The following is a 22,761-nucleotide window of genomic DNA, read 5'->3' on the forward strand; positions in this document are numbered from 1 at the left end:
AAGGTCGCATCTAGCTGCCATGCTCACTCCCCGCCCGGCTGGTCATGTCTCGATGAAGCCCTCGATCGTGAACGCTCCGCAAGTCGGGGCTGGAAAGTCTCCGGTGGGTTGAATTGGGTTCGTTTTGTCCGGGGGTGGCGCTTGCATTCTTCAACTGCATGCGATAATCACTTGGACGGCCAAAGGTCGAAGAAGCTGATGAGGAGGCGAGCATTCATCGAAGATCAAGAGCGCCGAAGTGAACTGGGAGAAAGGTTATTTCTACATTGTCTACATCTATTCTTACTACTTAGCAGCCCCGCGTGCTTGTACCATTCAACCAGAAACACTTTTCGGCTTCTTATCCGCGTGTCTCAAGTCCATCTAACGCTCGAAGGCGCGACACAGTATCCATGATCCGATGTCAGGACCAATTCTCCATTGAATATCTTGACCCACGGGTCGAGGTAGAAACGGAAGCTTGGCTTCTCACCCTCAATTTCGTAGACCCGCACGATGATGAAGACATCCGTCGGTATCTTGCTCTTGTCCAAGCGATACTTTTGAGTCTACAGTAGTTAGTAAGCTTGGTATGTTTCCCCAGGAAGGATGGCCCCATGACTAGAGCAAGCAGAACTCACCAGATTCATCTGCTTCTGGCTTAGGTGGAAAGGCTCCTCGAGTCCGCGAACCGTTCCCTTCACTTCCATGTGATACGTGATGGTTCGGCGAAACCAGGTCTCCTCGACGATGCCCACGTTATGAAGTAGCGGGAGCATGTATCCTCCTCCTTTGTCCGTGTACGTGAAATCAGCTGTGACCGACTCATCACCAAGGAAGTCCGAGTAACCACATCTCTTCCGAAGACGGCTTGTCCAATGCTTCTCGGGCTCCCAGTCGGGTATTTCCTTGGAAAAGTAGCAATTGACCTACCAAACTTGTTAGCGGAGTTTTCATCGTGCTATAGAGTCGTCGCATACAAAATCTTCTGCCGCAAATCCAACTTCCTCGAACCTGTAAGATTGGGGATCATAGTCTGAATCATCGTCCCCAAAACTTCTATCATAGGCCTGAGCGTAGGACATTGTGGGAGTTGACTGCCTGGCAACATCCCCCATCCCGACTGCACTAGTCAGCTCTCTGTAAGCGACGGTGGGATCTTCCGTCGAGTTGGTCATTGAGCTGTACACGCCGGTGGAGACGTCGAGGTCGTCGTCGAAGAGAACACGAATGTTGACTCCTTCCAACATGTCTCGCACGTCGGCAAAGCTGCCTTTGAGGATGTGTGAGATGAGAAGGCCGCGCTCGACGTCCTGGATTGCAAATAGCCGGCTAAACAAGTCAGCGAGCTCCATGTCGACCCGTCGATTGGTATCTTTGAAAGGGTTCCGCAAGACGACGACATGAATGACATCTTTCTCTTCCGTGATAGAAATGTGCCCTTTGCGAGACTCGCCCACTGTTTCGCCGATTGCTCTTTGCACTGAAATGCCCAAGGCTAGCGAAACCTTGAAGGTAGGAATCGTCGGCGTCGCTTTGGTTCCGAGGCTATACGAGGTCAGTGAGATGCAATGACGTTTAGGTGAACGTGACTTACAGCGCAATGTACTTTGCTTTCTTCTGTATGTTTTCAGACCAAAGTGGATGGGCTATCGGTGCGCTCACGTAAGTGATATGCTCTTCTACCGCATTGCTGAGGAGTCGAGGAGAGAGGTGACGCCATGCTACCAATGGCATGATCTTGTCAATATCTTTGACGTCGAAATCCAGGAGGGAAACTTTCCCCTCAAACGCGGTCCGTAATGCCGTGCGGTCGGCAATGAACCAGCTATCATTGAGAGACAAGAACGTTGCGCCGTCTGGACCTCCTGAGTTGTGCTTGGTAGGTAGCATGGGGAAAACCTTGAAATATGGGAGTGCTCTTGGTTCGAAGCACTGAGGCATTTTTGCAGGATCCTTCATACTTGAGAGATACTTGCACAAGAAGAGGAGCACTGTCTTTATCGACTGCGCCTTTGAAGTGTCCGCTGATAGGCCTCCCAAACGCCCCAACTCTCTGATAACGTCAGGAATACCGGCATCCGGGATTTGGAGTATCTCTTGAAAGAAAGTCCCACATTTAGGATAGAACTCAGCAAGGGGTCGGATGTTCTCAAGGCAGACAGGAGCCTTCCAAGTGCATTCGTTCGGGGTGAGCCAACCATGGACTGGATGATAGACCGTCTTGGCGTGCTCGAAGGCTTGACTGCTCGGGTTAGCTATCTCGCCCGGGATCAATTGAATAGAATCTTACCGCTGAGCATCCGAGATCTCTTTGCTGTTGTTGGCCAGATACAGATAAATGTGACTCGCAGCCTTCATAGTATCCGCATCAATGGCCAAACCTTTCATCGTCTCGAGTTCCATGACGTAGGCCTCTACACTGGGTTTAGTAGTGACTGAAAAGGCTCCAAATTTCTGCCATATCAAGTCCTCTGGGTCAGGAAAATCTGCAAATGCAAGATGTGGACAGTGGAGGAGCAGAGCTTTGGCTGGTACCGCTGTGTCCTGGAGTTTCCGTTGGACCCCGTCTCGACAAGGCACTGTCATGGCCTGGACATGTGGGTGCAGAATTGAGAGGCAGTCCCTGTATTCGAAGAACAGCCCGTTTCGAAGCCACTCGTCTCTTAAGAGTTGTATGAAGCCCATGGAGTCATTTTTGAGAAGCCATCGACTTTCGCGACTAAGGACGACTTCCGAAGAGGACTGATCACGGACAAGTAACTTGAACGATGTTGCGACTCCGTGTTTGTTCTTCAACCACTCAATGAAGGCGCCTTTTTGGGCAGCGCGTTCTTCACCTGCGATCTCACCTCGACTGAAGTAATCAGGATGCAGCACGTTCATGCAAGCCTTGGGTTCAGGAGAGTGCTTGCTAATGAGGTTATGTTGGATCTTTGGGTCGATGAGGTAGACGGTATCGGCGCGGCAAACCTCGTTTCCGTTGGAGGTAGCAACCCAGAGGTTCATCTTTGGAAGCCAATGCGGACGATGATTGTGGAATAAGTAGAACGCGTCTTCGATGAGACGCTCGGTTCCTCGGGGGTCCCAACCATGATTCCGTTTGTTATGGTCTTGGAGAATTCGATTGCAAATATCGTTCGATGTGATCTTTTTGATCCCTAACCATTCAAAGAGGGCGTCTCTCTTGGCATCGGATCGCGCATCGGGGAGCACGAAGAAGAGGCCAAGGCCTTGAGGAGCACCTTGGATGTCTGCCTTCGCCGCCAGGTATAGGTCTGCCGTGCGCGCAGGAAGCAGATCCCCGTCCAGTGTTGGCACAAGTGGCAAGCGTCGTAGTCTCTTTTTCCAAGACTCAGAGCGGACGAGAATAGCAGCCACTTTACTGTGCCATTTCTGTGACTTGGTGGTGAGGTCGGGTTTCTCTACTGAAACCCATTCACAGAAATGTGACACAAACACGTCAGCAACCATGGTACTTACCCCCAGACGCATGAAACCTTTGGGTAGATTTCCTTCTTGAGAGTATTCGGATGCTAGATGGCGGTGACGTTGTTTCGGTGAGTCGATCAAAGGCACTCCATCCAGACAGTATCCAGAAGAAACGAAGACGAGTTCCTGCGGCTTTCGCAGATCCTCAATCCCCGCGCGACTCTGAAGAACTGGGCGAGACTGAAGATGTCTGATCAGGGATTCTTCCAGACCGTCCCAAAAGTCATCGTGAGAGGGAGATCGCACCAAGTACCGTGGCCAAGAGTAACGCAGTTTACCTCCACCTTTGTTGAATCTCTCGACTGACTCCTCGAATGCAACTGGAATCGCTTCTCTGATCTTGTTGTTCCAAGCGTTTTCGGCGGGAACGCGCTCCCGATCCGCGAGTAGAATGAAGTCGCTCTGAATGAGAAACTGAGCGTCCGATTAGTGATGTTTTCTAGAAACCAGAGGGATTTTGGTCCTTACTTGGAAGCCATAGTGGCCAACTGGCAGGAATGCAAAGATTGGCTGCTCTTGAACCTTTGGGCTACCATCCTGCTCCAGCGGAAATGCAAGAGTAACCTCTGAGACGCCGATGTTTTTCCTTGTAGATTCTTCTGGCATGTCTTCCACTGCCTTTCGGATAATGACGTACTTAGTTTCCGTCGCTGGCTCCGAATTGTTTGTGTGCATGGTAATAGTCCGCGTTTCGCAGTGGAAGTCTGTGTCGTGATCTGTGTATGTAGCCAAGTAGTCAACCTGCTCATCCGGTGTCTGGACAACGATGCGTCTGAGTCGGCGAAGAAAGAGCAGTATTTCGGGTTTGATCTTGGTAAGCTCCACGGCAATCCTTTCCAACTCGCTATTGCCAAGTAGTTGAAGAGCCATGCTTGTATTTTCAGACTCGCGCTGAGGTTTGATGAATTCCGCGGGGAGGGGCAGGAGAACCCCCAGCATGTCCCTTGTATTGTCGAGTTTGAAGCTGTAGAGCCCACTCGAGACATAGACTACATTTGCGACATTGAAAACAGACTTGAAGCCTATGCCCTTCTCTCCAATATATCCCGAATGGACCTCTTTCGATAAGCTCTTTGTGCTCTCTCCGATCGCGCAGAGAGCGTCGATTTGCTCAAGAGAAAAGCCATTTTCGTTGCATCCCGTTTCCAAGTAGTGAACAATTTCGCCGCTGTTGTCAATACAGCTCTCGATGCTCAGCCTGAAACTTGGGCGTGAGTCTCGTTGAATCGCTTTGGAGTAATCGTTGTCGTCGGCATTTTGAAGAAGCTCCAAAATGAAATGGGTTGACGTGCAATACAGATTTTTCGCGAGAACCTGGAGGGCGTTTCGTAGTTGTTTCTCCGTGAATTTATTAGCTTGCCCATTTTCTATGCCTCGATCGTGTACGATGGTCTGTAGCTGAGCATCCGCCTCTTCTCGAGACTGTGGTGGTGATGGCGGTTCCATGCAGGGCGCGGAGCGATTTCTCGCTGCCCGGCGTTTGATGGAATTTGTCAGGAAGTCTTGAAGAGACCCAAGAGAGTTGTGTACGATGATTCGAAGAATTCGATTGAAAGGCAGAGATGTTGGGATCGGGGCGAGATCAAAACAGTGATGGGGTGAGGGTAGTGATGTGAGTCGAAGGTGTGAGAGTGAGAAGGTGAGAGTGAAAAGGTGAGAGTGAAAAGGTGAGAGTGAAAAGGTGAGAGTGAAAAGGTGAGAGTGAAAAGGTGAGAGTGAAAAGGTGAGAGTGAAAAGGTGAGAGTGAAAAGGTGAGAGTGAAAAGGTTAGTGAGGGAAGGCAAGTGTAAAGGTGAGGAAAGGTAAGAAAGGCTAGGAGATGCGCCCGAAGAGGGAGATCTGGTGGTCACGCACCGTGTATTTTTCATAAGATTTGAATTTGCGCGGCCTTCGAGACCTAGGCTGGAGGAAGGCACGAGGTCATGGTTTCCATTGCTATTGAGGAAGGAGCCACCCACACTCTTGCTGCCTGATGTACATACACTACCTCGTGGAGAGGATGGCCTCTGTTACGTTGAATACTACGAATAAGCTCCCATTTATCAGTGATAGATGAGCCACGCAGCCTCATATTACCTTGGATTTCAAAGATCTGATGTATGAAACTTGGTTATTGTTGACTTCGTCACTCTCGGGTAAGCTCGAAGCAGAGCCGCTACTATTTAGCATCTATTGCATGTAGTCGTACTGATCTGTCTCACGTTTTAAGCGGAGCCTGCGTTCACGTCACTTCACAAAAGACACAATAACTTGATGTAGTCTATATATTACAATAGACTACATAAATCTTGTCCGTCACCCCGATCCCTTAGCCCTTAAGGGCTACGTCGTCATCACATCTCACATCCCCGGCCGTTCATCCAACATCTCATCATAGATGTCATCCGCATCCCATCCATCCTTCACCTCCTCATTCCCACTTTCAACTTTACTCTTCGCAGCCGGTCGATCCTCATACACGCTGCCCCCAAGATCTTCCGAGGGTCCCTGGAAAGCGGAAGCCAGATCACTGGCCCCTCGGAGGACTCGCCTGTGTACTTCGACGAAGGGCCATGTCCCAGCAACACGACGGGCAGCACTGCTGGCAGCGGAAGCGAGAGCGGAGACGAGAGAACCGAGGCCCGCGCGATTCCGGCCGGTGTCCTCCCCCACCGGATCATATAGCGGCGGTTGGTGATGACCGGCTTTGAGGTGAGGTTGATGATGATGGCGTCCATGGGATATAGCAGCATCTTCTCGTGGAGCGATAACGTCCTCCCGCTCAAAAGGCCTACCAGTTCCCAGCCAATACTTGACCCACTCATGACCAGTCTCCTGGAATTGGCAGAAGACCGTGACGTTCCCATCGTCGTCGATGAAATATTCGCTCCAGAGGTAACTAGGGGTTAGAATCCGACCAAATGGGATGCCATTATAGATATCCCGCGGCACAGGATTCTCTTCCAGGTAATTGATGACCCATTGGCGGGGCTGCTGGTCGACATATCTGCCGTCGACGTCGAGATAGAAAGATGAGACGTAGTACATCAGACCATCGTAATGGATCGCCTCCACAAGCTCTTGGGCCTCGTCATCGTTGAGAATGCCGCGGACGCGATTGAGAACGGACATTTGGTCCCAGTTGATCCTGTTCAGCGTGTAGTCCAACCCCATCTGGAAGAAGTCGCGACAAGTGACCTGCTCGCCCCTTGTATGGCTATACGTCTGTAACAAGACTTCGTAAATGTCTCTGACACCCCATGACTCTCCAGGGGCGTCGTGTTCCAGGCTGTAGGTGGCGACCCTCGCAAAGAAGTCGTCGACGGGGGACGGAGGCTGAGGCTCATCTGCTACACCCATCGCTATCGTGGCGTTCCTAAGCCACACGTTGAATTGATCTCGCTCATGGTGGTAGTCCTCAAGAATCAACCATAGAGGCTGGCAGATGAACTGGCATTCACATTCTTGCTGGCGACTAGGTAGCCAATAGCTGCATTGCTCGCAGGCGTTGTGAGGAACACCTCCGTTCGGCAACCACTCTCGGGCCCAGGATCGACCTGAGAGATAAGTAGTGAGGAAGTTCTTTGTATCCGCTTCTCTCAGTCTCCAGAGGAAGCGGCGGTAGCCCATGAACCTGTGGATGTCCTCCTGGACTTCGAGAAAGTCCCGCCACACTGCGAGCTCTTCTTCGATGTCTGCATCGTACGGGGCCTGGCATGCAACAGCGCGACGCTGCAGTGCTAGGAGAGGTTCACGCAGTCTAGGAGACACGCTCTCAGGATCGGTGTCTCCAAGGAAGTCGAATATGTCCTCAAGCCGTTCACGGCGCTCCTCAAAAGTGGGAAGGTTATGGGCGTCCATTTTGATATAACTGAGTTGGCAAGACAGAATAGAAAATTGGAAATTTTGAAGAGAAGGGGACTATGGTCGATTTTTGAGATGTTGGCCCGAAAGAATGGACTCGTAATGGAGAGCCTAAGACCTTATATATATCTTTCTAAGTTCTCAAGGTCTCAACATGGTTATATGTGTCGGAGATAGATACATTTGGCTGGCACTATAGTTCTCAACCCGTTGCGAGGTAGAGTTGGACTGTTGCGAATCAAGCCGTGCGCCTCTACGGTCCTTATACGACATATACAAATCGCCCATAGAGCCTCATACATACATCACCATGTATTCCGCTAGGAATCTGATGGCTTCCATAGCATTTCTTTTTCTTGGTGGGAAGGCCACGGGTTTTCCAAATCTGCTCACATTGCGGCAAGGACTCAGTCAAGATATCAGCAGCGAGGTACCCGGTATCTCCGATGAGCAGGCTTGGGCCCCAAAGTAAAGGATAATAATCGGGTGTGTCCATGAGACTACTGTGGTTTCTTGGTACTCGCCAACGTTGTTGTTGCTGTCCATTATGATCTCAAACTCTAATGCATACGGAGCCTCCAAGCCTGACAACCATCCCTCAGTTTCGGAAAGCCTGCACGAGCTCATGCAGCTTGTCAATGACAACCGGAGCAATGGCTCCGAGAGTGTCTTCGATGATCCTCTCGAAGAACAGCATTGATTCCTCCTCTGTAAGTTCCAGGTGAAATCGTTCACGAACCTTCAGCACCGCCTTGTCAGGCTCAAGTCGAATGTCAGGAATGTTCGCGTCCACCATCAAGCTAAACAAGTTGAGAATAAGATTGGAGGATTTACGCAAAGCAGTGTATGCCAGGAAGCAGTACTGCTTGAACTGTTTGAAGTGCTCTGAGTTGACTCCGCCCATACAGTCGACCATTTCCTTTGAGAGCTTCATGACCGGTGCAAATGGCTTTGGATCTCGGCCAAGAATGAATCCAAAGTCGGCGTGGAAGAAATGGCCGTCCGGGGCGAGGAGAAGGTTATCCAGATGCCGATCGCCGACGCCTAGAATGTAGGTAATCACGCAGTATCCTGCGCAAGACTTGATATAGGTGTCCAGAGTTTCTTGACGTAGACCTAGGGGTTGCCGGTCGTCTGGGTTGTTGGATTTCAAGTAGGTCAGTGCTGGGTTGTTTCTGAATTTCGAAGCAATGCTTTGGAAGCTGACGGATGGAACAAATTGAGAAGCGCCTGCTGTTGTGCTGGTAGCCAGAATTTTGTAGGGAGACAGCTTCAAATCCAAATTTTCTTTCTGCAGTAGTTGGTCCATGAGAGTAATGATCTGAATGACCAACTGGTCCTGGCGCAGGTCGTCACCAGTCTTGAAGATGATGGGATACTTCTTGCCGGTGCTGGTTTTGAAGGTGACCTTGATTGGGCAAAGAGATGACTTAAAGACCGTCGTCTCGTCAGGTACCACCCCGACCACTAGCATAGTAGGGTCGAGCGGCAAAGGCAATGGCGGGTCAATTGTCAGAATTTCATTCTTTGGATCTGCCAAGAAGTGTTTGACGCGGTCAGTCTTTTTGGCGATGGATTCGTGTGACGTTTTGACTTCCCCAGAAATCTTGGACAAGATGGCAATCAACTCAGCCTGTCTCAGGAGTGTTTTTCTCGATTCGACTCCATCCGGTTGCTTCACTAGTTCAGTCATGAAGTCGTAGGCCACCTTTCGGTAGATGTTGCGGTTATCCAATCCCTGCTCTGGGCTGTGATCGTCGCATTCGACCATCAGGTACCAATGGAAGTAGTTGCCAAGAAGGAAGTTACCGGCTGCTCGGGATATCAAGAATTGAGCCAGAGACGAATCATGAATGGCCTCCTGGGAAGAGTCGGCCTGGATATGCTCGTATTTCAAGGCTTGCACCAATTGCAGCAGATAAAGGAGCAGCTCATGATCATCCGCCTTACGTAGTCTTTCCACAGCATACGCTCGAACAGCTTGGTTGTCGAAGGTGGGGCCAAGCAACTCTAAAGCATCGTCGACGTCGATTTCGGTCCAGCGTCCCAAGACTTGCACTGCCTGCTTGGCTTCGCTTTGATCCTGCCAGTTGACTGATTTCACAAACTTGGTAACAGCCCGTTTGTCTCGAGTGAGATGATAGCGGAATTTCCAGATTAAATCCTTCTCCTCCGGGGTTAACGTGTGCGTTGGCGAATACGACATGATGAGATTCAGCTCATCTCGGACCTTGGCATTTGGTTTGAGATCCTTGTCGAGAACCCCGTGGCGATGCTGACTTCTGACAAGCCTTCTGTGCTTGCTTTCGGCTGGATTGTCGCGAGCACCAACCTCAGGGTCATAAACCTTCATCAATCGACTCCCAGCTGAATCGTCAAGCGCGTCGATACCAGGACCAAACTGCACTTCGGGCGGCGGCTTCAACATTACGTTAGACTGAGAAGCAGACACATGCTGAAGCGCCGAAATCGGCGGAGGATCATATTCTAGGTCCGCAAATACAACTGGGAAGTCGAATCGCGGCAACTCCACGTTGAGCTGGAACTTGGAAAACCCAGGATGGGATTCGGTGTTCACAATACCCTTGTCGTCTGAGGTTCCCTCCTTTTCGGTCGATGCATCTCCATTTGTCGTCCTCTGGCGTTGCATAGTCTTGAGTGATGCTTTTGCCGATTGTAGTCCGCGCTTTTCAAAGCCACGGAAGACAAGCTGATCAAGCCAGTCGACTCTAGGTATCTCGCCCATTTCGTGTTTCTTGAAAAGCTTCTCCATGCGCTCCAGCTCTTCAGCATCCTTATCTACCGTTGGAGTGGCTCCTTTCCTCGAGCCGTCCCGTTTCTTCCGCGGAACCGCAGGCGTAGTGGTATTGTCATTCCCATCGGCGTTCTTGTGTCGGTGGACCATGCATTTCTGCCGGCCCTTCTGCACCTGATTGTCTCGGTCGAACAGTGGGAGCGTTGTGCCGCCGAAGGGGATCGCATGGCCTCTCGCTTGTTTTCCACCAGCTGGTGATGAGTCCCATAATGTGATGGCTAAGCAAGAGTTTAGAGGGAGGGTTTTGTAGTTGATCGGCAGAGTGAGCCACTCGTTCCATCTACGCGCGCTCCGCGTCAGAGGTCTTTTCCCAGGATCATCCACCAGACGTAAGGGACGCGACTTACCTCCTCTCATTGCGAAACGATTTGTATGCCGTCTGGATAGGTACTGTCAACGGCTTCGAGCCGGCCCATACTTGCACGGTGACGTAGAGGTCGGAGTGCGAGCTAGCAAGTTAGCGAAGGCGACCAGCAGCCGTACGAAAGGTGTTACCTTGTGTTAGAGCCGATATGTCTCAGCTCGGCCTTTTCCAATAAAGTGGAATGCAGAAATGGTGTTTCGTCGCCCTCTAGATTAATACTATCACGGTAGCGTCAGTCACGCGCATTATCCGGGTTGGGAACGACGCAGGAGCTGGGCGCATACATGCGGATGCTGACTGGATAGTCTAGAGACTCGGAGCTGGCAAATGAAAATGGCTCCATTGTGAGGATAGGAGCTCGTACGAAGAGATTATGATTCCATCATGCAATGAAGTAGGCAAGTTGCAGAATGTCGTTCGGCGAATGCGACAGACAGCAGTTGCATGTGTTTGTGGGTAGGTAGCGCAGGTTGAGGTCACTGACTGCACCAGACTGGATAAGCACTGGTAGGCGGCAGCTGACTGTGGGAAGCTCCAGTGGAGTGCATTAGGCAGTACATCCCAGCATGGGCTAGCAAGCTGTGGATTTCTGTCGTCTGCGACCCCCGCCTCAGCCACATGTCTCCAGACCTACCTATATCTTATCGATAAGCCTGTCATCCTCAGCCACATTCACCCCACGCACGTATGGGTGCGATAACGATTGTTGGAGCGCGTTGAGTGGAAGGGTCGCCTGGGAAGTGCCTGTCGCGTCTTCCATGCCCAGTCGCAAATTCACGCGTGAGATCCTGCACAACCACCCGAACTCGTCATCGAACATCGTGCAGAAGGCGCACTCTTTGGTTCTACGCCAGGCCCTGCCTCATATCAAGCCAACATCCTCGACCACCATAACACCGAACACACAGCAACTCCTCAACAAGCAAACCGGTTAACATCGAGAATGCCGGCGAGAGTTGGAGGCTCGTCCTCCCCCGAGTCGAGCGAAGATGATGCGCCCCGTCCTGCGCGCGGTCATCTCGCCGCGAGAGACAAAGGCAAAGGCCGCGATGTCTCCATTGGCAAGCGGAAACGTACAGACACGGAAAATGGGGGTCATGCCGCACGTCGCCGAGCTACGCGCTCCGTTGAGAGAGAAGAAGAAGAAGAAGAAGAAGAATACGACTCGGACATCTATGACCCAGACCAACCAATGGAAGAACGTCGAGAAATCCAACGAAAGCTCCGAGACCTTCATAAGGGCATCAACGAAAACATGGAAGAGTACATGCTGCCAGGCTCAACGGGTCTGAAGGATACCTTGATGATGGCTCAGCGCGTTGCTAGGGGTGTGAAGCAAACTACGGAGGCGACAATAGACTCTCGCCTGCTTGTCAGCGCCGTCGATATGTCGTACCGCAAAACCGTGAGGTTGATGCAGGGAAGCTCCACCGAGGGTGTCGATGTGGATGAGTTCGTCTCCAAGTGCTGCACCTACATGCGGCAAGCCGGTGGAATCGCAGACGACGAGGCGCCAGAGCTATCCGGTACACAAAGACGGAGACGCCGCACCAATAACAATACACGCGATGATGAGGATGAAGGGAACGACGAGGCCTTCAACTGGAGCCATCTCGGACGCTTCGCTTCCTTACCAAATGTTCGTCGGCCAGCCTTGCCCGGCTTTCTCCTTGGTCCCTTGTCCGTTGAGAAGAAAGTACGCAAGATCTCGAAGCGCACCGCCCCCTTCAGACCCAATAACCTGGAAGAGACAAGACCCGAGGTGTTGAATGTCGAGGACCTTGCCAAGAAGGAGAATGATTTGACCGCTATCTGCGGTAAGATTCTGAAGCAGCTGGACAAGGTGCAAAGCAGCATTCAAACGGAGCTCTCTGAAATATTCGAAAACACCGAAATGGACGACGCCGAGCAGATTCAACTCATGCAGAAGTACGGTCTACGGGATACAGGCGGTGTTGACCTACTTCGTTTCGTTGTCAACCCCAAGTCCTTTGGCCAAACGGTGGAAAATATGTTCTACGTCAGTTTCCTCATTCGTGATGGAAAGGTTGGCATCGAGTTTGACAGCGACGAGTATCCCTCTCTCAGTAAGCCGGTCATCATCTGAACATGTGACATTGATTGTACTGACTGGACTTCAGATCCCATCAGCAATGGAGACGCAAACGAGGACGGCACAGTCAAGCGTGAGACAGCGAAGCAGCAAGCAATCTTTTCCATGGACATGCAAACATGGCAAGATATCATTGACACATTTGAGATTAAGGAGCCGATGATCACCCATCGGAAAGAAGCAACAGCGCAAGGTCCCGGTGCCAGGGGATGGTACAGTTAGAGGAAGACAAAACGGCGTATTTGGCGTTTCGGCATAGCATCTTAGTTCCGTCGTTCACTGGTGCAGGACGATATAGAATACCAGGTCAAAATGTTGCAATGGAGTTTTGTGGGAGGTTTTACAGAACGGAGGATTGGAGGAATATTCTCAAGGACGCCAGTATGGGGGAGTTGTTTGACCTACCTAGCAATGAATTAATGGGGCAGCTGACGCCCTCCGCAGCATCACGCTCTGGGCCGTCCCCGACTTGCCGAAACTTCAGAACGGGCTTGCTAACCTTGTGTTATGTCATAAGGTAAGGTACCAAGAGGTCATTGAGGCGAAGACGAGGTAGGGGAACCGGCCACAAAGACAGTCTAAGATTCCAAGGGATGTGCACGTCCGCAAGTCTTTGACCAACTCCAGAGTACTCATTGTTGGTCCACGCTCCCTTATTCAACATTGAGCCTTTGGCTTGTTATTTCCAGATTCCGGTTTGTAAGCTTTGTTGAGAGTTGAATGGGAGTTGCACTGACCAGGGCAGTCTGATCCGCAAACGGACGCATTATCATCTCCCTCGATTTGGGAGAATCTGCTCCTCCCTAGAAGTCGAATGCTTGTATCATGTCGATGGAATGACTCCGAGTATGCTTCCTACTTCGGGACTCCTCAAGGCCAACTCAATGTTCGCCATCCCAAAGACAACCTATGGCATAAGTACGGCGTGTCCGCATAGATCAAAGACCTTTGGGCAGCTTTTGTTGTTTTCATTCCTCTTCTTATCTTTCTCTATCTTGTTTTCCTTGCTGTTTTACATCATAGATCATATGAGAGAATTTGTAAGTACACCTTGCTTGAAAACTGACATACTTGGCACCGAGAGAGATGGCTGGGGAGATGGGCGATGAGGTTCCCGAGAGTGAGGTGACCCGAGGTCGAACGATTTCTCGGGAGGAACCTCCAACTACAGCAACATCTGCGAAAGATGAGCTAGATGTGCGGGCTTCATCGGACCAGGGCTCCGGACAACCTCCAGCAAATGGAGAGCAACAGCGAAGTGGAAGCAGGGCGTCCACATCATCAGCGCCTCGCGGTGACTCGTCAAACACAGCAAATCCTTCCAGAGTCTCCTGGGCCGCTTTGGCTGGGAAGGGTGCCACTGGAGCGAAGTTGGATATGCGGAGCGTGGCAAGCCCTTCGCGGGATGATCTCCCAACACCAGCTACGCCTGTATCAGCCATACAGGATGTGTCTTCTGGTCGTCCTGCAGGCGAAGCAGGGCTTCCAGTAAGTCGAGGTCTAGACGAAGGAGTGCTGTCAGATTCAGCCTCCGGAAGCTCAAGCGTCTCCCGGCGCGATGGTTCAGTATCCAGGGGCAGGCGTCGCAACCCCGGCGTTTCCAGGGGCACTATTCCCGTTCAGCAAGCAAGGCAGACAAGCCGCCCGAAGAGTCCGGCTCCAACCACCTCCGAGTCGACTCCGCTGGCCAAACAAGAAGGCGAGGAAACTCAATCGAGCAATCCAGCACCAACTGCGGAGCTAATTGAGTCGACTGAGTCGAAAGGGCTCGAGGATGTGAGAAACTATCTAAGAGGCCTCGCGGAATCACACGGCATTCTTCATCTAGTCAACAAGGAGCCGGTGCCCATAACATGCGAGCAACTCTTGAAGAATTTTGCCTCAAAGGTCTCCGAAGAATGCAGTACGTGGCAAGAGAAGCTTCAGATCGAGAGTTCAAAACTTGAGGCCTCGACGCAAGCACACGCGCAGCTTGAGGGGGAAAAGACCGCATTGCAACAGATCGTGGCAACGCAAACTGACAAACTTGGCGAACTTGGCCCACTTGAGCAAAAGGCACGAGACCTCGAGGTGCAGTTCACGAAGTGTATTAACGAGCGAGACAAACTCAAGTCGAGCCTGGAAGCAAAGCAAAACCAGCTCAAGACAGCTCAGAATGAGTGCAACGAGAAGGAGATTGCACTCCAGCACCGCACAGCAGAGCTCAATGAAGTTCAATTGCGCATCCAACAAATGGCTCCTCCAGTGAACGAGGAAGAGCTTAAGAGTACCATCTCTAAGCTGCGTGATCAGCTCAATGCCGAAAGGTCAGCCAGGGCGACAGCGGAGCGCAAACTTGAAGAAGAGAAGGGCGTGTGGCAGGCGAAGGAGAAGCGGCACGAAGAGGACGTTTCTTATATGGAAAAGCAGTTGGTTGACCACCAAAAGCAAGTCAAGGAAGCGCTAGCCACGGTAGAGAGCCTTCGGAAACAATTGACGGACCAGACCAGGAAAGTCTCCCAAGCCCAAATCGAGGTGGAAAACATGACTTTCACCGTCGACCACGAGAATGTTCCCCTTGCCGAATATCGCAAGCTCGTCGACAATGCGAGGGGCGAGGTCTCAGACTTGGAGATGCGACTAGCCCAGGCAGAGACGGAACGCGACGAGGCACTGAAGCAAGACGTTCCCATGGACGATATGCGGGACATCATCGGAGAGGTTGTCGGTTTCTACGGCCTCGCCATGGACGATGCCGCCAGCAACCTGTACAGCAACTGGCGGGAAGAGGAAGCTAGGCTAGCGGACTTGGTGTGCGACGGCAACGACGGCTTCCGTAGATACCCTCATGCCGTCGTGCTTTCCGATGAAAAGCCTTCGCAGTCATTTTCTGATGATTTGTTCTCGCCTCCCAAGCGGACTTCAGGGGCGGTGGCTTCGAAATGTGAAGAATCGCAGACCGAGAGCGAGCCTGAAGAGAGGCTTAATCTCGCGAAGGAGCTTGGAGAATTCAACAGCCAGTCCTCCGCGGTAAGCTGAATCGAACCTCGCAAGATTGGATGGAATTACTAATTGGATTCATAGGAATCGGAAGAGAACCAGGGTAGCCCCGATCGCACACTACAGACAATCGAGGATGAACTCAGCAGACTCGATAGAATTTCTTCGGCAGTGAGTTCAAGCAGCTCCATTCTTGAGGCGATACTGACCAGTACTCAGGGGTCCCAGGGAAGCAAGGTTGGCCAAGGGGACGTGTCCCTTGAGCTACGCAATACCAAAGTCGCATTGGATGAGTGCCAGCATCCTCGTAAGGAAGCCGACAAGGAGATAAAAGACCTCAAAGATGAGGCCAAGAAGCTTGTTGATGAGATTGCGGAGCTCAAAGCAAGCGCTCGGGTGTTGGAGCAGACCATCGAGGAGCACGAATCTAATGCTGAACGAACGAAGGGAGAAGCAAACAGACCATCTGCTATCCAAGCGCGCGACGAACAAGACTTCGAGACCAATCGTAAGGAAGCCGACGAGAAGATCAAGAACCTGGAAGTTTTGCTCCAGCAACGAACAAAGGAGCTCAAGAGGTCCCAGAGGAGGGAAGAGTTCATGTCGCAGGTCTCTGAGCAGCTCAAGGGGCAATTAAGCGCTGTCCACGACAGACTGGGAAAAGCTGAGGCCAAGGCTATGTACGCCTGCGCGCGAGAAAAGTTGGCGCAAGAAAAGATGGCACAAGAGGCTGCCACAGCGGACGGATCGAGCACAGGTGCGAGCTCGCTGGACGACTCGGGAGAACACCTCCAGCTGGTGGCCGACCTGATAGACCGCGTGGACAAAGCGGAAAGCGAGCAGGCAGCGAGCCGCAGAGATCTGCAAGAGATCCAACAGATGGTGGCAAGCCTCGATGAGGATGCCAAGAATCTTCGGGAGGAAAGAAACAGCCTGGCTCTTGAGAGGGATCAGCTCCAGGAAGAAAAGGTGGAATTATCCCAACAGAGAGACGCATTGAAGGAGGATCTCAAGACGTACATGGATTCTGCGGACGAAATTGCAGAACAAAACGTCAGGCTCCTGGAACAACTACGAGAAATCGAGCAGGAGATGAGGAAGAAGATTGAGGAGATCAAACGCAAGGACGAAGAAATTCGACACAAGGATGGGAAAATACGAGAAAATGATCTTTTGCTCGGGGAAAAGATGGAGGAGTTGAAGGCGAAGCAGAAGGCTCTCGACGAATGCCACGAACACGGCGAGCGCCTCAATGCGGAAGTACGCACAGTTGAAGAGAAGGTGGTCGAATTCCGGAATAAATGGAGCTTTGCAAATCAAAGATACGACAGTGAGCTGAAGAGGCGTCTCATAGTGGAGCAAGAGGGTGTCGACCACCTCGAAAACATGATCAAAGGCAAGCTAGTTGAGAAAGACAAGGAATTGCGAGAAGAGTGGATGGCGGAGCACAAGAAAACCGTCGAGAGGTTGGAGAACGAGATTCGACCCTTGAAGAGGAGAGCCGAGGTGGGCGAGACTGAGCTGGAGAGGACCAAAGCTACGCACCAGGAAGTGGTGGATGGCCTCGAGTCCAAGATCCGCGACCTGGAGAGCCGCAATTCAGCTGCTGGCGAGGGTGCTGATCCGACAGAAATCGAAGCTCAACAGAAAACAATAGAGGAGCTCAAGCTCAGAGTTCAACAACTAGAGAGTCGGAACCAAGCGCCTGACGAGAATGCTGATCTAGCTAAGATCAAAGATGAACATCAGAAGACGGTGGATGCCCTCGAACTCAAGATCCAGAATCTGGAAGAGGACCACCGGAGGGAGTCGGCTGGACTCGAAAGACAAGTCCTCGCTCTGACGAGCGAGAACGAAGGCTTGACACGGGTCTTGTCGGGCACGGCCGTGCCGAGCGGGATCATGATCTCTCACCAGGGCACGCAGACTCACTACGCGCCGCCGGTCGAGAGCTCGACGCGGAACCCCGATCATCAACCGCCCATCGAGGGGACTTTGGGGACGACATCAGGCACCCAAAGCCCCCCTCCTGAATTTAGAGCCATGCACCAGCAGTTCCAAGATGCATTCAAGAGCCTGATACGAAAGCAGTCGGCCACCGCTGACAAACTTGATTCCTTCTTCAAGAGGCTGTGCGACACACTTGGGAAAATGGAGCTACCAGAAAATCCTGACGAGTACGAGGTTGACCGCCTAGTAGAGCTTCGTGACGCCTTCAACGAAGCTCGTACTAAGATGTACGAACTAGGCTTGCAGAAAAGACACTTTTTTGAGACCAACATTGAGAACTACCCGGACGAGCTGTACGAATTCGCGCAAAAGATTCACATGTACAAAGAGAGGCTCGAGCGGATCGAGGTCAGGGCGGCCACCACGGCGGCCAACACGATAGCCAACGCGACAGCCAACGAGAATAGCGGCGGAAACAACGCCGGCGGGAGTGATGGTGACAGCCAACCTCATCAGTCCGAGGCTGGCGACTGGGTGACTGCCAGCAGTAGCGAAACTCCTTCTGGCGGCGACGATGATGATTTTGATATAGACGGACCGGACCCCGGTGACGATCCAAAGAAACTCCGCAAAGCCATTGTCGCATTGGAGAGGATGAGGGATGAGGCCGGTGCAACCCTAGCGCAAGAGGGGAGGATATTGCGCAGGAACATCGCTCATTACGGAGGGATTTTCAACCGGCTATACCAAGATCTCGGCAACCCGCGCGAGCCAGCCCGGCAGCTCCAACGAGAACGGAGGGCCGTGGGACAAGCCGTCAGAGACCTGGCTGGCTCGGAGGCCACCGTCGCCGGGCCAAGCTCAGCCGCCGGCACCCAGCCGAACGTCGCCGAACCTCCACTGCCCCCGGACCTTTCATTGAATCGTTCATCAGAGGACCTGGACAAGTGGAGCGGGAAGAAGAAGGCTTACAGATTCCCGGACGACGGCGATCCAGGAAGTTCGGGCGACAGCACCGTCGATGGAGACATCGATCAGTATGGGTCACCCAAGCGGACTCCTTGGGAGGCACGCGTATATGCCATCCGAGAAATATTGACACAAACATATCGGGAGCAACGTGCTTGCATGTACGCTCGAAATGCCATCATGGAGGCCACGCTGAATCTGCAAGTCGCCGATGATCCCGTCCGTAACCAGCCAGGACCGACGCCTTCCGGCGTTTCTGCACATCCGCTCCCCAGCGCACCCGCGGATCAAGGAGGCCCAGGATCTTCTCAGGCGGGACCATCGTCTACTGCCGCGCAGCCAGCCAGCCCGGACAGCCAAAACGACGAGTCTCGGCGGGCATTCCAGAGTCACAACGCCTTTGACGACCTCGTAACCGAAATTTCCTCGCAGGCATCAAGTGATTTCTTCAATTTTCCCACAACGGATCGAATCCTACCCTCCTACCTCCCGAGAAGCATCTGGGACCCCCTGAATGATTGGTCCATGAGTTGTGAGAATGTCCAAAGCAATCTTGAGCGTCTCAACTATGCCATCGAGGGCCTCATCCACGACGGCATCAACTCTCAAAACTACGAGTTCCTGCGCAGCAGAGCCCGACAGCTCAAGATCATGCTCGAAAAGGCCAACGCGACAATTACCGCCCTCAAGGCGAGGGAGGTCAACGAGTTCGTAGGCCGGTCTGACAATGAGCTCGCAGAAGAGGCGCAGCGACTCAAGAAAGAGAACAAAAGCTTGGAAGAGAAGCTCGAAGATTTTAAACAGATAGCCGCGAAGCGACAAAACGACGAGAGGCTCAAGCAATTTGCTGCAGATGCCCGCGCATCGACTTTGGAGAATATGAACGAAAAGCTGAAAGAGACTATTAGCAAGCTAGAAAAAGACAAGAAACAGGCCATTGATGACGGCGTGGACAAGGAGATCCGTGAGACGGTGTACTACTACGAAGAGCAAAAGAAGGAAACTGAAAAGTTGAAACGCGAGATCGCGAAGCTGGAGAAGAAGCTTGCCGAGGAGCAGTCGACGAAGAGCGCCGTATTCGATGGTACCGTCGAAACCATTAAGGACCTGCAAGAAGAAATCCGCCAGCTGCGGAGGGCCAACGAAAAGTTGGTAGACAGAGGCAGGACGTTGGCGACCGACATGGAACGGGCTCTGGACGTCACGGCGGGTACATCGGGAACCGACGCACAGAAGTTGGCCCGGATGCGACAGCGCATCACCAACGCTCTACATCTGGACGTCCCCGACTACCAAGAAATCGAAGACTTCCCACTTGAGGCGGAGTCGGAGCGAGAGCAGGAGTTCGTTGACGCAATGAAGGAGTACGAGAGGCAGTCGAAGAACCTGCGAGATCTCAACGACCGACAAGTCCGCCAGCAAAAGCGAGATTTTGACGACCGGCTGGCTAAACGAGACGCTTCTATGAAGCTTCAGCAGTCCAAGTTGAGAGAGATCTTGGCTTCTCAGAGGCAGCGACTCAGGTTGTGCGAGACGGAGTTGGAGGCCGAGAGAATGCAGCTCCAACATGCCAAGAAGAGGATGGCACTGATGGAGAAGCAGCTGCAGGAGCAAGCTCGTGTCAACGTGGATTTGATGATTGACCAAGATGAGGATAACTTGAAGGCTACTGAAGAGGGGACATCTGGAGAAGAGCCTAAGGAAGATAAGAAGGATAAGGGGAAACAGCGCGCAGGCGCACCCGGTGGTCCTGATGGTGATCCCGACGACGGCGACGATGATGATGACAACCACGGTGAAGGTTCCAGCAGCGGTCCTCGAGAAGCCGGCAAGAAGCAGACAGGAAGCGGCAGGATGTGTGGCTGTCCCTGCCTTGGTGCCTGCGATACAGCAGGCAGGCCGATAGCTGCTAGACAAGAAGTCATCCACGACCTCGTCACGTTTTACGCCAAATACAGACGCTGCTGTGGTCGTAAAGCCAACATGATGAGCGCCGCAAGCCAAACGACCGCCGAATCCGCCTCCGGAACAGAGACGGCGGAGGTCCCCGAAGACGACGGCCTTCTCCTGGTGCGACTGGCCGGCCTCCTGCACATGGACAGCGACACGAGAAATCGAATCGAGAACCCGCGCCTGAGCTACCTCGCGCGCCTCCTCCTCGCCTTCTGGAGCTGCATACGCATTCACGGGGTCGCGTGGAAGCAGACGCTTTACTGGCTGGTCGCCGGGAGCCTTTACTCGGCCGTCTACTACCTACCCGGCAGGCGCTGGAGGCCGGGTCCGCCAACGACTCCGTCGCCCAAGCTCGTGGCGCTGGCGATCAAGGACGCGATCATCTTATACTGGTTCTACTACTTGTACCAGGCGCTCATGGCGACGTGGGCCGTGCAGAAGGTCTACGATATGGCCAACGGGTACACGAGGGCGTACTATGTCGAGAGGGCTCTGCATCCGGAACGGTCCAGGTGGTGGGGTCTCGACGGGATCGACATGCGGCTTTCTGGGTTCTCTACGACAGAGCCTCTTGCGCCTGTTACTACTGACGATGGGGCGGCGGGCATCAGGAGGGGACTTTGAGGTTTGGAGGAGAAAAGAAATGCGTGAAAGTTTGTGCCCGTGGAAGGCGCGGGAGGCGGAGGACGGCAGATGAGAGGGTATCCCTCGGAAGCGTCTTGGCGGGGTATCTGTCAGTAGACGGAGATTTTTGGCAGTGAGCAAAGTTGCGTGTGGTAGAAGCTTTTCGTCTGATGATGGGCAAACGATAAACGGTGTTGCGTGTGCATGTCCGGGAAGTCTGCATGGAGCAATTGTTCGGATCGTCGGTTTAGGGTTCCACGGAGTTCAACGGTGTCGGGAACTTTCTGTGACTTGTTGTATTTGCTTACCTCATGATTGAGTCGAGAGCATTGGTTCACTGGTTGTACGGATGAATACTGTTTTGGGAAATAGCAAAGGCAAAGAGATTTTGAGAACCATGGCATCATTTACCAGTTGACGATCCGTGTGCCCGCTCTTGACAAGGTCTTGACAGAAAACGAGAACGAAAGGGCTTTGCGTGACTGGCTGAACCGACCAGCGAGTGACCATTGAACAAACTGACGATGACCTCCGCTCAGCTCTGCGACGCATGATTTGGAATTCGGGGAACCAGGCCCATGTCGTGTCATTCACGTCCAATTTCCAGTTCCGTCCCGGGACCCTGGGCCACCATGTTATCTGCAAAAGAGAGAAGAAAAGATGGAAAGAAGCCGCACTTTACGGGGCGGAAAAGGGCCTAGCGCCCCGGGCGCCCCGCTCTCCAGAAGATTCCCACTTTCGGTCTAGTCCGGCGTCTGTGCCTCGGCCCCGTACCTGTTCTGTTTTGCACCTCTTGCTCTGCAACGGAACGACTCGTCTCCCCGGTTCCCATAAAAAAGGAAAGGAATCGGAGGAAATGTTTCGCGGAACCACAAGCGCGCCTGCATGCTGGCAGCTGGAGAACGTTTTGGATTACCAAGACAGGCAAGTTAAGTGAAGGAACTAGGAAGGAGGATCCCGTCACCCGGCCCGGCACTTGCTGCATCAGCGGACCAGCACATCGAACTCCATTCGTTCGGGGCCTTGAACGGCGTCTACGATCCGCCGTCCCCGATTCTACCTCGGCCGCGAGATACCAAGCAGAGTAATATCGAGCTCTTATCTGGAATTGGAGCTTGGGCTTAGCAAAAGACACTATTATGCTATTACAGATGGCTGCTGGCGCCTGGCTTACTAACAGCGCGGCAGTGTCAGTTAGTGTAGGGCGCAATGGAAGATGTCACTCTGATGCGGTTCCACCTCACACCACCCAGCCAGTGATGTCATGACTTGGGGGGGGCACGCCCAGCGCCTGTCAGTGGGCTGTGGTGGGAAACAACGTTCTGACTGACAGCAACCTGCAGAAGCACCCGCCGCGGCTGGTCCGGAGACCCAACTGACCACCCATCGAACACCAATTTGATATATTCGCATTCGCATGTCAATTCAAATTGTTTGTACAGAGACTTTTCGCTACAGCCAGAGGCTGATCGTCAGTCGACATCAATTACACATTGAGATTGAGGGTCTACGGATACAGCAAGACACAACCAGAAAGCGGAACAAAGATTGGCAGACAAAGGGCAAAGCTTGCCGAAACAAGAATAGAAGAAGAGTTCTGGTTTGGTCTGGTCCTAAGAAGTTCATAGGACAGCTGAAAAGAAAAAGCTCGGCCGACCCGAACAAGGCATTCGAACCTCAT

General features: G+C 52.6%; 6 protein-coding genes across 6 annotated transcripts; 2 read left to right on the plus strand and 4 right to left on the minus strand.

The window, feature by feature from the left end:
* Window positions 1-10: 10 nt before the first annotated feature.
* Window positions 11-214, minus strand: CPAR01_10494 (uncharacterized protein; the record flags this gene model as incomplete). The annotated part of the gene is made up of 1 exon (XM_060494754.1): window positions 11-214. The coding sequence occupies one exon, from the start codon at window positions 212-214 to the stop codon at window positions 11-13; it is 204 nt and encodes a 67-aa protein (XP_060346936.1).
* A 139-nt stretch (window positions 215-353) lies between these two features.
* Window positions 354-4,917, minus strand: CPAR01_10495 (uncharacterized protein; the record flags this gene model as incomplete). Its single annotated transcript, XM_060494755.1, has 6 exons — window positions 354-548; window positions 621-908; window positions 960-1,527; window positions 1,577-2,224; window positions 2,273-3,885; window positions 3,940-4,917. 6 exons carry the CDS (start codon window positions 4,915-4,917, stop codon window positions 354-356), a joined length of 4,290 nt encoding a protein of 1,429 aa, XP_060346937.1.
* An 893-nt stretch (window positions 4,918-5,810) lies between these two features.
* Window positions 5,811-7,310, minus strand: CPAR01_10496 (uncharacterized protein; the record flags this gene model as incomplete). The annotated part of the gene is made up of 1 exon (XM_060494756.1): window positions 5,811-7,310. The coding sequence occupies one exon, from the start codon at window positions 7,308-7,310 to the stop codon at window positions 5,811-5,813; it is 1,500 nt and encodes a 499-aa protein (XP_060346938.1).
* Window positions 7,311-7,911: 601 nt separating this feature from the next.
* Window positions 7,912-10,835, minus strand: CPAR01_10497 (phosphatidylinositol 3; the record flags this gene model as incomplete). The annotated part of the gene is made up of 4 exons (XM_060494757.1): window positions 7,912-10,408; window positions 10,476-10,577; window positions 10,624-10,710; window positions 10,777-10,835. 4 exons carry the CDS (start codon window positions 10,833-10,835, stop codon window positions 7,912-7,914), a joined length of 2,745 nt encoding a protein of 914 aa, XP_060346939.1.
* Window positions 10,836-11,435: 600 nt separating this feature from the next.
* Window positions 11,436-12,827, plus strand: CPAR01_10498 (uncharacterized protein; the record flags this gene model as incomplete). Its single annotated transcript, XM_060494758.1, has 2 exons — window positions 11,436-12,579; window positions 12,634-12,827. The coding sequence occupies 2 exons, from the start codon at window positions 11,436-11,438 to the stop codon at window positions 12,825-12,827; spliced, it is 1,338 nt and encodes a 445-aa protein (XP_060346940.1).
* An 864-nt stretch (window positions 12,828-13,691) lies between these two features.
* On the plus strand, window positions 13,692-21,080 carry CPAR01_10499 (uncharacterized protein; the record flags this gene model as incomplete). Its single annotated transcript, XM_060494759.1, has 3 exons — window positions 13,692-15,614; window positions 15,669-15,755; window positions 15,804-21,080. 3 exons carry the CDS (start codon window positions 13,692-13,694, stop codon window positions 21,078-21,080), a joined length of 7,287 nt encoding a protein of 2,428 aa, XP_060346941.1.
* Between the last annotated feature and the right edge of the window lie 1,681 nt (window positions 21,081-22,761).

This window comes from Colletotrichum paranaense, assembly GCF_030867605.1.
Source record: "Colletotrichum paranaense strain IMI 384185 chromosome Unknown Scaffold_8.1, whole genome shotgun sequence".
NCBI lineage: Eukaryota > Fungi > Ascomycota > Sordariomycetes > Glomerellales > Glomerellaceae > Colletotrichum > Colletotrichum paranaense.